The sequence below is a fragment of the Dysidea avara genome, chromosome 2 (assembly GCF_963678975.1).
Source record: "Dysidea avara chromosome 2, odDysAvar1.4, whole genome shotgun sequence".
Taxonomy (NCBI): domain Eukaryota; kingdom Metazoa; phylum Porifera; class Demospongiae; order Dictyoceratida; family Dysideidae; genus Dysidea; species Dysidea avara.
Window position 1 is genome coordinate 25,105,042 of NC_089273.1, and position 15,795 is coordinate 25,120,836.

The 15,795-nt window shown below is 37.0% G+C and overlaps 1 protein-coding gene across 4 annotated transcripts in view; it reads right to left on the bottom strand.

Moving 5' to 3' along the window:
* Window positions 1-8,773, bottom strand: part of LOC136246934 (uncharacterized) — a 43,502-nt gene extending 34,729 nt beyond the window's left edge. The window contains exons 1-7 of one of the 4 annotated variants that reach the window (XM_066038535.1): window positions 8,606-8,773; window positions 8,400-8,542; window positions 6,009-6,101; window positions 4,793-4,859; window positions 4,187-4,297; window positions 3,870-4,136; window positions 3,610-3,819 (exon numbers count right to left, since the gene is read on the bottom strand). In XM_066038535.1, coding sequence (XP_065894607.1) covers window positions 3,610-3,819; window positions 3,870-4,136; window positions 4,187-4,297; window positions 4,793-4,823 — 619 coding nt within the window. In that variant the 5' untranslated portion in view covers window positions 4,824-4,859; window positions 6,009-6,101; window positions 8,400-8,542; window positions 8,606-8,773. The remainder of the gene's footprint in view (window positions 1-3,609; window positions 3,820-3,869; window positions 4,137-4,186; window positions 4,298-4,792; window positions 4,860-6,008; window positions 6,102-8,399; window positions 8,543-8,605) is intronic. The other 3 variants (XM_066038536.1, XM_066038534.1, XM_066038537.1) reach the window with 3 other exon arrangements.
* Window positions 8,774-15,795: the final 7,022 nt, after the last annotated feature.

Below are 15,795 nucleotides of genomic sequence, written 5' to 3' on the forward strand. Positions count from 1 at the left end.
CTGTCATCTGTGCCTTTACCTACTACAATTTCCATTGTCATAATATCAAAACAATTGAATGTGCTTTTATCTAAATAATGGTGTACAACCAGGTTCCATGTTTGCCTTAACTATTTACAAGTATCAAGAAAAACACTGGTTTTTAAGGAATCATATCAAAGTGTTGTAACTTGTCAATGGATTACGGGTACATGTACCAAATTTTCACAAATTTTGCATCAATTCCTTACCTTCCAGAGCATCTATTGAAACAGTAGTCAATAGCAAAGTTTCCTGCCATTTTAGCTTTTATTGGGGACAACTGTATCAGGAAAGCCCTAATAGAGGTGGTGGAGAGGGCAAAAGATTGTATATAAAATCAAAGATGAATAAGAAGGAATAGATTAGGCCAAATTATGGATTATCCAGGACTAAAAATTGGCTAAAATGAAAAGAAATGTATAGTGCAGGTCTTTTATCTAGTACCATGAAGTGATATAGTCACTAACAGCAATCTCCTGGAGTTCTGGCTGGCCAGTACTCCCATTAAAGCTCCAGACTAGTTGTAAAGTCCACCAATGGGTTGTAAAAAGAAGCAGGGATGTCCAAGTTACTATTGAATTCATGGTTACCTACAACCCATCAATATTTATTATGTGCACTAACATTGGTAGCACTGGCAACACATTACCTCCTGAGAATTAATTTTAAATTCATTTCAGCAGTCAAAGGTGGACTAATAGGCCTATTTCTACACGCAACCAGATTTTACAAAGCCGTGCCAAATATGCACGTTAGGCAAAATCTAACTAACACCACTAGATAGCTACACTACCATACTACTAGTTTTGACCCTCAGTACTACTCAAACTACTTGAGGCTGGTTTTATCAGACATCTATTCTGGGTCGTGTGGAGAGCTCTAATGGTGGTTTCAGGCCTTGTGAAGGGTTTGGCTTGGCTAGAATTAGCGGTTCACTGGTGGATGACCTGATAACGTTGGCCAAACAAATTTTCTATTGATTTTGCTGCATGTCAGCCACTAAGATGCCAGCACAGCCCTGTAATCTTGTGCCTGGACTTTAATCGTGGCCTGTCTCCATTTTGAAGTCTATCTCTTGCTCATCCTGCCACCCCCAGCTATCCTCCCCTTTGTGAACACTCGTGATATTGTTTCGCTTGTCCAACTGCTCAGATTTTCTATCTTATTTGGTAAGAAACTCTACAAGCAGCTACAAGTACTACAAATGGTCTGAAGGCTAATAGATTGATGCACCTCTTGTGTAAATTTCATATGTGCACTTGCCATCCTTGGCGAGTTATGCTGACTTGAATTCTTTAAAACTATTTATCTTGAAACTTCTAATGTGCAATTTGGGAACATTTTCCAAAATTCTGTCACATATTTCTAATCATTCTGTCATCTACATAGGGTTTAAATAAGCTAGACTTCAGACCACTCCTAGGATCCATAAAATTTAGTACCCTCAGGCCCTGTAGCAGTACCTTTGCTTCACTCAACACGGTTCGTTTGCATTACTAAATTACATTGTCAATGACCTTGTGATCTGACACTATGTACTATGTAAGTATTATATCAATAGTGTGTAGTACATATGCATATGAGCTCAAATTTTAGAAACTTTTTATCCGCTTTGCTGGGAGCTTGTTAGTGAGCTAATCATGTTTTGCACACACCTTTAAAATTTACTTCACACTGAATAAATACCATAAAAGTAAGTTACTAATTATACCACAACTATGCCTAGGTTGTTCAGGGTGCTTTTCCTGGTTGCATTTCTAGAGATGCTTGTCAGCCACTGGGAATGCTCTGGTACTGTACCTTGAAATGTTACTGACCAGCTGGAACATGAGGAAAAATATGTACCTGTACAACCTTATAAGATTGTTTCTAAGTTCTATGTGTGTTTCTGTCACTTTGAGCCTATCAGGTGGTCTCAAAACCCCATACATTAAGGTGATTGTTAAATATGTTACACTGCACTGGTGCTATCTTCACGTTATCCAATCATTAGACTATATTTAACTCTTAAAAGTATCACACAAAATGCGAATTCACTAAGAGAGAGTTCTAGAAGTGCAAAGAGCATTAAAAGCTACTAAAATAGGCATCTAGTACAAGTAACTAATAAAAAATAGTTAATTTTATTCATGAATATTAGTCTACAGTACATCCTTAAAGATTTGTGTCTGTATAGTTCAAAGTATAATAATGTCTATATATGGTTATGTTCATGAATAAAGTTCATTAAACACTTACTATGAATATTTACAAAAAAATCAGTAGGTTTTGGTTTTCCCAATACCTGGTCATGTGCAAATGTTGACAATTTTTAGTGGTCACATAGTATAGGATCTTTATTGACATTTAAGCATTCAAGGACAGTGAAACAGGGAGGGCTGGGGGATACATTCCCCCCTTATAGTCAATAAGTAAGTGTCTCCCAAAAAAAATTGGCTTGAGACTTTGCAGCATTTACATGCGTGAAAATAGAAACACAAATACACAGGAAGGGGAAGGTACCATACAAATGTTGGTACTAGACACAGTTCAGTGACTGTTACATATGCAGATACACAACTTGCAGCTTAGCAAATCATGTGATGCATCCAGTTGTAACCCAAAATTGATTCCTATACTTTGTGTGCACAATTACAGTAAGGTTCACATGAAGAATTAATTTAAATTGTACTCTGTGAAAAGACCAGTTGGCAAAGGATGTTGTAAATGATTGTTGTAATGGTGTACGGGACTAGAGCAATGTGTTCATGAGTAAACTGGATATGAACAGCAATTATATTGAAGTATTCTAAGTGAAGAGCAGCAGTGCAACTTTGTGAAAAGATCAGCAAACATTGATGGAAGGCTGTCAAAATGTTGTTTAGTAAGTGATCACTGAGGTATTATGATTGATCCCAATGTAAATCACGTGACTGGCTGATCACTCAACATAGGGGGCTACAACAGATGGGGAGTAGTGGATGAAGTAAACAGTTTTGAACTACGTACAGTATGTAGCTATAGTGAATAGCTAGCGTAGTCCAAAGTTGTATAATCAAATGGCCAATACTCAGTGATATCACAGTAAAATTTGTTTATCTGCTTCACACCTAATGTTTCAAATATTTCCAAGGGGGGATGCTCCTACATCTTCCAAGAAACCTCATGCTTCATATTTGAAGTGTGCTACACACACTTACAGTGATCCCCTCTCATAATTCTACAGAACCACTAAAACCAAATATCTCCCCCTTGCATTCCAAAATAACTTATTGTACCCCCCTCCCCTACCCCCAGCTGAATATTCTGGATTAAGACCAGAGATGACATGAAAAAATATTCTCGCACACAATTAATAGCTATATATAGTGTGCACAACACATTTTATTACTCTATTAGGAGCCCATGAAGATTGGCTCCAACATATATGCAGAATCAAACTGTTTCTAGGTTTTTCTGTTGCTATATAAGCATTTGAGGGACTTTGGAAGATTACGGACATTCTTTTCTCATTGTGATACCTGGTTTTTGATAGTGTAAGTGCCCCCCAATAGTGGATAGCTTTCTCCGCACCACTGTAAAGTATACATGCTCATTATTTACACTTACTAGTAATAGTATTGGTAATACTAGTAGCAGTAGTTACAGCGGTTCTACATCTTCTTCTACCAATAACCTGGTGGTGACTACTAATGGAGTAGTTGTCTGCTCTGTCATCTGATGGTCCATCATCAACACATCTGATAATGATGTTGTCCACTGCATAGTCTGACTGGTTAACTCTTGAACTTCTATTGTAGTTGTGGTTGTGATCAAATCCTGTAATAACATAAAAATAATTACAATTTGGAATTGAAGCTATTAGCTACCTGTCCTCAGTTTATTAGTAAGGTCAGTAACTGATATCATGTTAAACAAGTAACAGAAATGTTTGTAATCTCTTGTAGTGTCTAACTGAACTAGTAGAAGATTGATAATTCTCTGACATCTGATTCTTGAGCTTTCTTCATTGACAATAAAACTCTCCACATCACTAGAAATTTTTATATGTTGTTTTAGAATTTTGATGGTCAGTTTACAGTTAGGTATTAAACTCTGATACAACAAGTTGTAGTATCTGATCAGAAGTGAAAACTCTGTTAAAGATAATAATACTATAATAGGTCAATTATAATTGTTATCTTACCAGGTTTTCTCATAATCACATCAATCATTTGTGGTCTATGCAAACAGTCTGGTTTACTATCTACTGTATGGTCACTAGTTGTGTGGCCTTTACCAACAAGTGGTCCAATATCTATAGTGGAACCATCGTGTGCTGATTTAAAAAGTGAAGTACTACAAAGACTATAAAGATGTGTAAGGTAGTAGTTTCATTCAGAAAAACTACTTCTGGTACATAAAATTCCATATAGTTGCACTTGACATACCTTATGGTGTGCCATGTAGTAAAATATATAATGACATACATAAGCTATATAGGGTATAAATTAAAAAAAATGTTGAATGATTGTCGTAAAGCATATGTACCTAATATACTTCATCAAACTTTATTATATTGCCAGGAAATTTTCTTGCTGATGGTCAATTAAAAAAATTATCACGGTTCTAAAATGTTAGCCACATATGCACATGTAGTTACACTTATGTGTGACATTAATGTTTCACCATGAAGAGTGTTTATATGTAGAGCCTACATTATATGTATGTAAATAAACATAAAAAATTTCAGTAAGTAGCTTTAGGACTCATACACAAACACCTGCTTCGTGTACTGTGCACAACAACATACTGGAGTTTTCCATGTGACCGCAATGATCCATAGTGTGATTAGTGTCTTCTTGTTACACTATATAATCCTAGGAGTTGAGATAAGATATGACTATAACTAATAATATTATCATAGCCAAATCAATAAAATTAATGATAAGGATTGCGATGTATGTGTGTCACAGGATATAGTTGAACCTTTGTCGTTGGAGTGGGTGGTACATACTGTGTGTGATTTTCATCTGTTAATATCAAGATTTAGATAGATATAAAATTTCTATCATACTACATTACTGTTACAGAATAATTAGATGCCATATGGTATTATAATAAGTTATCAGAATATTTTTTGATCTAATGTGGAGGATAGACAGACAGACAGACAGACAAAGGTTAAGAAAGCAACATAATTGTGTTGAACTTCATCCTATTGAGTAATGGTGCAAAAACACTTTCACAGTCACATGTTGCTGATGAAATCAGGTACTTTCCATACACCAATACTAACATGATTAGGTTGACATGTGATACATATGGCTTCAGACATAGTGATGCCCAAAGGTTATTTGTGGTAATGAATACTTTTGTCAGTGAAATATATTTATACAGTATATTTTCATGCCTATTGATACCACCTAATGTTGATGTTGACTTGGATTAATTAAATGAAAATGTTTGCATTCTTACTGAATACAAATTGATATCAAAATGTTTTATGGTATTTACACTAAAGAGTTGCTGTAAAAGCAGAGGACCAAACAAATTAGTGACCTGGCTCACATGATGAAGTGACCCGCATAAGCATAGCATTACAACAGGAAAGCTTGCTAAGGGATGAAGCTACCAGCACTAGTTACACACATAATCAGACTATGTACAGCTGTATAAGGCTACATAACCTTAAGTATTGTTTTTCATTCACCATACTGTAGTTCAAAAAAGCAATGTAAGTTTTAATTAACTAGGTGACAATTGTATTAGATAGCTTATTGTGACATGACTCAGAATACAACTTAGCTATTCACCAAACAAAAATTACTGCATCCATTCACCCCAAATTTGCTGGCACGGCATAAAATGTCACTGAACCTGTGAAAATAGGGTATGTCGACGCCTAATTTTTCAAACTTTCATGATGCATAACTTTGTATGCCATTGCATTATGACCATGCAATTCGGAACCCCTTTTCAACAGTTATACTTGCCTTCATAATACAAGTTACAGAATTCAAACTTACTCCAGTACTGAGATATGAAGTGTAGTTTGTAACAACATGTAGTTTGCCCATTTTTGCAGGCCTGGTCACAAAATAATGATGATCTCAATGATGCTAGGGATGAGTGATAATATAACTAGTACATGTGTGACTGTGATGTTAATAAAACAGTTATCGCATTGTTAGCTACCCAAATTGCAATGAAGCAATATTATCACAGTATCAGTATTATATCATACTGATTGCTCACAGTGACTGCTATAATGTACTCTTGCTCTAACGCAATAGTCATACTGTTCTTCAGATTATCACGTGATACAACAGAACAATGTGACATGGGGACAGAACAAACATTTAATTACTCTCCCATTAGGAACCCAGCTATTAGGCCACTAGCTATTTGGCGATTTTCTGTCTTTCATCAGTGCCTGTGGTATGTATTTTCTCTTCACACATATCTCCCCATTTAACAATTATTTGTATAAATTAAGAAATATTGAACTTTGTGTACAGTATAGAGTGCCAAGAAAAGCTTAATGCTGGATTATCAAATTGGTGCAGGGAAATCTCCAACATTATCTATAGAATTTTTCTATCAAAAGTGACATCAAACAGACATTTCTCTCGTGTGTTTGTCTGTGCCAGTGGAGCTGGCTGTAGCTTGGACTGTAGCTACATCAGAAGTGGAAGAGCATCCTGTGAAAATTGGACCAAGACTTAGCTACACAGTAGCTACTGTGGCAACCAGCAGGATAATATGACCCATCCGTCCACACCTCCATGCACTTTCGATTTTCTAAACTAACAGGAATAGCCATGCAAACATCACTGTGCTGTGATAAATGATTGCCAATGAACGTTAACTGTAAGTTACAGTAGTAGCTACTTCTAATGTACGCAGCTACTTCCGATGGCATGATATCACAATACTGCTATACACTAGGGTCCGCAATACGAAAAACCAACTTTTACAAATCGACCCCCCTACCATTGTGGGATGTTCATTGTGGTATCCCATTGCTAGATCCACTATGAAACCGGAGGCACGATTGTTGTCTTCACATAAATATCGATTTTAGTATTTCGTGAGATGCAAAAATTATTTTTTAAATTTCGTGCTCCACACAAAGAACAGGATAGAACTTGCTGCTTAGCTAGATATTATCTAGAGTTAATGTAGTTAAAAAGTACGCACAGTAATAAGCAAATGATTCACTGGGTTCCCAGCACAGGGTTGCTTTCTCTCAAAAAGCAGAAAACGAAACACAAATTTTTGAATTCAAACTTCCCTACCAGCCAAGACAAGAAAAGCCAACTCTTCCTCATAGTGATGTGATAAGGTTGGATGCATAGTCTGTCTATACTGTTAGTCTGGAAAGGATCTGAGACTTCTCACCATCTGGGTGAAGAACGTCAAAATTTTTGTGCGTCATTTCAAGGGATTCTCTCAATGGTACCAAAGTGCTTTCCAGTACTTCTGATGCCACACTGGTCATACTTAATTTTGTTTAGAATGATGATAAACGACGGATCAAATCATTTGGTAGTAGTAGTAGTTGGTGTTTCTGTGATTTCATATGATGCAGTATACCAGCAGCTCCACTCAGCTCGAATCAAAAATGAAAGATTATGCGCTTTTTCGGTTTGTTTTTGGATGTTTTGCAGCATAATGGTGATGTAGGGTGATCTAGTGAAGCTTTGAAGCTGCTGTAGAGTGTGAGAGGTGAAGTCAAATTTGGACGATTTTGCTGCCTCCCTTGACGCATAGCTTATAGCGAGGCGTGGAAGCCGTGGATGAAATAATAATTGACAACCGCTGCTACCAAACGTTCAGGGACATCTTTTGCCATAGTTTTAGTTTATAATTGATGATTTTTGTGGTTGCAGAAGTGCTGGAAATGGCTAGAAAGCGTGACACAATTCTTTGATGCTGTAGAAAATTTTGAAGCTCGTCACCCAGATGGTGAGAAGTCTCAGATCTTTTCCAAACTAACAGCATACACAGACTATGCACCCAACCGTATCGAAACACTATGAGGAAGAGTTGGCTTCTCTTGGTAGGGCAGTTTGAATTCGAAACTTCGTATATCTGTCTGTTTTTTTTTTTCAAAAAAAAGCAACCCTGTGCCAGGCACCCAGCAAATCATTTACTTATTTCTGTGCGTACTTTCAACTACAACAACTCTCAGATACGATTTGGCTAAGTAGCAAGTTCATCTGGTCCTTTGTGTGGAGCACGAAATTTTAAAAATAACTTTTGCATCTTGCGAGATACTTAAAACAATATTTCTGTGAAGACAACAATCGTGCCTCCGGTTTCACGGTGGATCAAGCAATGGGATACTATGAAAGGTAGGGGGGTTGATTTGTAGAAGTTGATTTTTACGGATTGCGGACCCTATATACACTTACTGTTACTTTGCTCTAGGCTTCCTTGGGTCCAGATGACCACACATGCCCACACTCCACGCCGTGCACTGCCGTACCTGTGTCTCCACGCCCCACGGTTCAGACACGAAGGGCGCCGTAACTTGAGCTATAGCTCAGCCTGCACTCTATAAGAAACCGTAGATCACAGCTAATAAACCAGACCATAGAGCAGCTATGTTCAGACTAACCTTGTAAGCAAGTTTGGCTGTAGAATGTGTTTAAATATCCAACTAACTGTCTCCGTCTGCAGATATACTTACTGAAAGCTGTCAATAACAGCTAGTCAGTGATCAGTGACACAAAGGGCTGGTAGAGTGGCAATCATCTGACACGTTTTATACTGCAAGAATGGGAAGAAAACGAGGAACTGCTCACGTGAGGAAATTACCAGAACATGATATCCTAAACGTGACCGGAGTTTGGAAGCAACTCAAATATTTGTAGTCAAAATAAAGCACTTTAAACTTTCAATTTAGCTTTTTACAGCAATTAGCGTACTTTGAATTACATAAATATTTCCACCGAGGTGGGTTATATTTCCTTTTATTAAAATTAATAGGTAAGGCCACTCCAAATAAATTCTCTGTTTCCCGCCCTGGACTCAGGCACATTTGCATGCGGGCGGGCGGTTCATTTCCATTATTTCATTATAAGATTGGCAGCTTTTCTAGCCATTATTTGCCTGGCAAAACCATAAACAGCTACATAAAAGCATGCTTATAAAGCTTGTTCTTTCCTTTAAGTTGCAAAAATAGCACAAACATGAAGTTTGTGCAGAGTTGATAGCACTGCTGACACTATTTCAGGATGGCTTTTACTGAGCCTGCCAGTATGCAAGAATAACCGGAAAATAATGGAAGAATACGGAATAATAGAATATTTAGAGCTGACAGTAACCAAATGTGGGCGGTGGACGGGAAACAGAGAATTTATTTGGAGTGGCCTAATCTACAATAGCTAGAATACACTGAGGTAGTTATACATACAATTACCACATGTGTTTACTGTATTAATGAGTTAGGATTTCGACTTAAAACAGACAGACGGATGCTGTTTCTGGAGGTTTTCACACAGACTGATACAACACTAATTTATTATTTTAGCATGGGAATTTACCTGTTCAGACACCCTTGCCCCATCTAATTTGTCTACTTCCACAAGTGGTGCCAGCCAGCTGGCAAACTCTGCTAAGATCAAGAAGTATTCTTCTTTAACTCCATTCTTTTACTTCTCCTGCTGGTGCAGCAGATAGGTTCCCTGGTAATAGAGCAGTCTGGAAATAATATATAGGGCCACCCAATTTTTGATTCAGAAGGTTGCTATTGATGTTCAATGTGTTAATGCTGCATCAGTAATTGATTGATTGATTGATTATAACTTTACAATACTGCATTCAAGTATTGAATAAGGGATGTACAATTAATAAAATCTTTAGGGTGCAGTACTGATGGTTTGCTAGCTCAAGGCTACCGGCCATTAAAAATCAAATATTTACCTACCGTATTGCATTACTTATAAATATTACATTACTTATACTTAAAGAGATACATTAAAGGGGGGTGGGGTGTGTTGGAGCATCTACTACGTGGGCATAAAAAATGAAACGTACAAGGGTTGTCATGTCTAAAGTTTGATAAAAAATGTGACCATAGAAATTTATATATCCTTGTCTTGTTCGTTTTAATAGATAAAGATAAGTCAATAGGGGGTAGGGCATTCCACAATCAAGGGATTCTATTGAAGAAAAAATGTCTACCTGCATTATTATTGTTTCTAACGTGGATCATTTTACCACTTGAGGAGGACCTGGTATTTCCATCAGCAATAGTTATGTAATGGTAGCAATTCCATTGTCACAGGATTGGGCAGAGTGCTTCTCTGCCCACAATTTGAGCAAGGTAAAGACATTCTTTTTCCTTTATTTCATTGTGATTAATTCGTTTTTTGTTTTATATGAAACAGTAATGTTGTATCCAAAAAGTGGTCACGTGATCAAAGATCCCATAATGACTACATTGATCCTGTAAAATAAGAAGATTCCTTCTTTCGCTGTTTCTGGCAAATTTCACACAGAATGACCTTTAAGATAAAACAAATAAATGCTGATATCATGCATTGTAGTTTTAACATTAAGTGTAATCCAAAAAGTGGCCACCTGACCAATAAACCCATAACAGTTATATTGGACATACTCGTACGTGCTATGGCACTACAAGATGTAGAAGTCTTTAATTTAGGTAAGAAACACAATAATTGTACCTCTAAAATTCAATAATTTTTGAGCATATAGGCTGGCCAATGTAGCTATGATAAGGGGTCAGTCATGCTCTAAAATTTCATACAAGCCTTTTGAGACTAATTTCAAAATTTGAAAATTAAGGCTCAAATTTTGAAATTTTTACAGAACTCTTCAAAAATTTCAAATTTTATACACAATTTAAGTCATGATTGGCCCTTTGAGCTATGATGGGATTTTTGGTGACGTGACCACTTTTTGGGTGTTTACGTGTGTTAAAATTAAACTGATATTGAATGCTACAAGCAATCCAATAATGAATCAGAACTTGTTAACATTATCTGAAAGGTCAGTCTGTGTGAAAATCTCCAGAAAAAAGGTTTCCAAAATCTGGTCACAAATAATATTTTAACTGTGTGATGTGCTTTCTCTAATAAAGCTGACAACAATTATTATTTACAAAATATATTAATACAGTACGATAACAATTTCAGCAGCACATGCATTTTAGGGTATTGCTGGCAATTTTCCTCTGCATATTAAATAGCATATTAAATTGTATTCATTTTATGGTACAGTTTAGCTATGCATCAAGCTGTTAAGACATGACTACAACTCGAAATACTTCTGAACTGAGATATATTATCTAATGTCATTCAAATAGGATGATTTTAAAGATTTTTAATTAAAGTGCGCAATTCACATACCAAAAATACAGCCAAGCATGAACACACTACACATTATTACTGCATTTCTTTACTAACTCATTAACTTTACTATTTAACTTTAAAACATAAACTTCCATAAAACATTATAAAACATTATTACTGCAAAATGTTTAATGTTTATAAAACAGTATTACTTTACTAACTTATTTCTTTACTGCACTTCTTTTCTTCATTCTTTACTAACTCATTTCTTTATTAACTCATTTCTTTAAACACATTATTACTGCATTTCTTTACTAACTCTGTCTGGTAAACAAATGAAATGTATTGTATGATGTTATCTCTAACAACAAATTCTTTACAAACCCGGCGTGAACTTTCAGAGAAGCTGTCGGGAGCTCTATACAGCTCTGTATGCTGAGACACAGTTTAAAATGCAATTCTTTCATGAGTGAAGTCAAAATATCTGGATTATTATCTTGGAATTTTCCTAGGGTAGACCATAGTATATTATAGCACAACATCCAAGTAAATCTGTGGAGTGGCAGCCAGTGAACATAAACTTTACCGACTAATAGTTTGGTCACTTTTGTGTGGTGATTTATTTCTAGCTGATCTCTCTACAGGATGACTTGTTTCTAGCTGAACTCTCTACAGGGTGATTTATTTGCAGCTGAACTCTCTACATGATGGTTTCTTTGTAGCTGAACTCTCTACAAGGTAACTTCTTCTAGCTGATCTCTGTACAGGGTGACTTGTTTCTAATTGAACTCTATACAGGGTGATCTGCTCGTAGCTGAACTTTCTACAGGGTGATTTGTTTGCAGCTGAACTCTCTACATGATGGTTTCTTTGTAGCTGAATTCTCTACAAGGTAACTTCTTCTAGCTGATCTCTGTACAGGGTGACTTGTTTCTAATTGAACTCTATACAGGGTGATCTGCTCGTAGCTGAACTTTCTACAGGGTGATTTGTTTGCAGCTGAACTCTCTACATGATGGTTTCTTTGTAGCTGAATTCTCTACAAGGTAACTTCTTCTAGCTGATCTCTGTACAGGGTGACTTGTTTCTAATTGAACTCTATACAGGGTGATCTGCTCGTAGCTGAACTTTCTACAGGGTGATTTGTTTGTAGCTGAACTCTCTACATGATGGTTTCTTTGTAGCTGAATTCTCTACAAGGTAACTTCTTCTAGATGATCTCTGTATACAGGATGACTTGTTTGTAGCTGAACTATCTGCAGGGTGATTCTTTGTAGCTGAACTCTCTACAAGGTGATCCTTCTAGCTGATCTCTCTACAGGATGACTTGTTTCTAGCTGAACTCTCTAAAGGGTGATTTATTTGCAGCTGAACTCTCTACATAGTGGTTTCTTTGTGCCTGAATTCTCTACAAGGAAACTTCTTCTAGCTGATCTCTGTACAGAGTGACTTGTTTCTAACTGAACTCTCTGCAGGGTTATCTGTTCGTAACTGAACTCTCTACATGATGGTTTCTTTGTAGCTGGACTCTCAACAAGGTAACTTCTTCTAGCTGATCTGTCTACAGGGTGATTTGTTTGTACCTGAACTCTCTACAGAATGATTTGTTTGCAGCTGAACTCTTTACATGGTAGTTTCTTTGTAGCTGAACTCTCTACAAGGAGACTTCTTCCAGCTGAACTCTATACAGGGTGATTTGTCTCCAGCTGAACTCTCTACATTTGTAGCTGAACTCTCTACAAGGTAAATTCTTTTTTCTAGCTGATCTCTCTACAGGGTGAATTGTTTGCAGCTGAACTCTCTACAAGGTGACTTCTTCTAGCTGATTTCTCTACAGGGTGACTTGTTTCTAGTTGAACTCTCTAAAGGGTGATTCTAAAGGGTGATTTATTTGCAGCCGAACTCTCTACAAGGTAACTTCTTCTAGCTGATCTCTGTACAGGATGACTTGTTTCTAACTGAACTCTCTACAGGGTGATCTGGCTGTAACTGAACTCTCTACAGGGTGATTGGTTTGCAGCTGAACTCTTTACATGATGGTTTCTTTGTAGCTGAATTCTCTACAAGGTAACTTCTTCTAGCTGATCTCTCTACAGGATGACTTGTTTGTAGCTGATCTCTCTACAGTGTGAATTGTTTGTATCTGAACTTTCTACAAGGTGATCCTTCTAGCTGATCTCTCTACAGGATGACTTGTTTCTAGCTGAACTCTCTACAGGGTGATTTATTTGCAGCTGAACTCTCTACATGATGGTTTCTTTGTAGCTGAACTCTCTACAAGGTAACTTCTACTAGCTGATCTCTGTACAGGGTGACTTGTGTCTAACTGAACTCTCTACAGGGTTGTCTGTTCGTAGCTGAACAGTCTACAGGGTGATTTGTTTGCAGCTGAACTCTCTACATGATGGTTTCTTTGTAGCTGGACTCTCTACAAGGTAGCTTCTTCTAGCTGATCTGTCTACAGGGTGATTTGTTTCTAGCTGATCGCTCTACAGGGTGATTTGTTTGTACCTGAACTCTCTACAGAATGATTTGTTTGCAGCTGAACTCTCTACATGGTGGTTTCTTTGTAGCTGAACTCTCTACAAGGTGACTTCTTCTAGCTGAACTCTCTACAGAGTGATCTTTTGTAGCTGAACTCTCTACAGGGTGATTTCCCTGCAGCTGAACTCTTTACATTTGTAGCTGAACTCTCTACAAGGTAAATTCTTTTTTGTAGCTGATCTCTCTACAGGGTGAATTGTTTGCAGATGAACTCTCTACAGGGTAGTTCTTTGTAGCTGAACTCTCTACAAGGTGACTTCTTCTAGCTGATCTCTCTACAGGGTGACTTGTTTCTAGTTGAATTGCCTATAATATTAACTGTTTGTAGCTGAACTTCCTACAGAATAACTTGCAATGTAATATAATTCTTTAATGGAGTAAGTTACAAACGTAGCCGAATGCTCTATTAGGGTGACTGTTCTATTAGAGTATCTCCATCTCGCATTTGCTACACGTAGCTTGGTTTCGAATCATAACTCAGTGATTTGTAACCAGATTCATCTGTACTACTGCAAAAACTTTCTATGATGATTATTCCAGCTACACACCGATTTTCAGCTCATTGCTCTTAGCGGTTTGCCTGGTAGGAGTGAAAACTAACAGTTGTTTATTCGTAAAAATCGATTGCGTAATTGTGACACTGGTTGGGTTTTGTGTCATATCTCCATGACCTTTATCTCGATTCTTTTCAAACCACAAAAAGGCACTCCTACGATGGTTACTCCATCTACATAGAAATTTTCAGCTCGTTCCTTCTAGGGGTTTACCCTGTGAGCGTGACAGACCTTCGACCTTATTTTACGCGATTAATCGATCATAACACCGTGAATATTCATCGGATTCCTACCAAAGTTGGTACTGAGATCCGCCTTAATGAGCCCTTCTAGCGTGCCAATTTTCAGTCCGATTGGAGCACGCATTCGTGTTTTATGGCGGATTTTGCGAAGTGTGCGAAATGAAGAAGTAGAAGAAGAAACGAAGAAATTAAAACGAAATTTTGTTCGCTCGTATCTCGGAAATAGCTGGAGCGATTTTCTTCAAATGTGGTATGTAGACTCCCCTAACTGGCCGGCACTTCTCTAGCAAATTTGGCACCAATCTGATTAGGGATCACAGAGCTACATAGGTATGAAAATTGCGTTTTCTTTCTTCCTGTTAATATACTCACGGTGTGGCGCGCCGGCTTCTTGGGCCGCACGACACACTATCGTGTGTCTTGATTTAATGGTAGACCAAGATAATTTTGAAATGCACATGCATATAATCTGTCTGTGGCAATTTAATTTCAGTCTTACATTTATGACTAGCCTTTTGACCACAACTAGTTTGCTCCTTTTTGTTCCTTCATTCCTTTGTGTATTTTGACCATATGTCTGAGGTATTATAACAGCATGTTTCAGACCTCAATTGTTTATTTTCTGAAACTAGCTAGTTAAATAATTATTTTTGAATACACATTAGTTAGTTGTAGTAGTTGGTGGACTGACTATAGTATTATCGGTATTGTAGCAAGAATAAAATTTAAAAAGAAAGCTGATCAGTTTTAATGCAACCTACCTTGGATTGCAAGGACTGCATCTGATGTATATAATAAAAGTTATTAAAACTGTCTAGAGTTAATTTTAAGCACTAAAATGTAAAAGAAACTTAGCCTTTTACAGTAAATTCCTTTATCATATAGCTAGTGTGAAAATATATAATCTGTAAGTCCAACTAAGTGCACTTGTCCATACACTGTGACACTACACTGCATACACTATGAACATACTCACACTGCTAAGAAAAGGTTGTAGTAAAATTAAAGTCACAGCCATTGTCTAAATGTGCATAAAAATATAACCTCAATTACACAGTACAATACTCAAGACCATACACCCTAGATCATTGCTAACATGTTAGAAAGAGTTTATCACAGTCACATCACAGGCACCTAACCTTGTGCATGTTT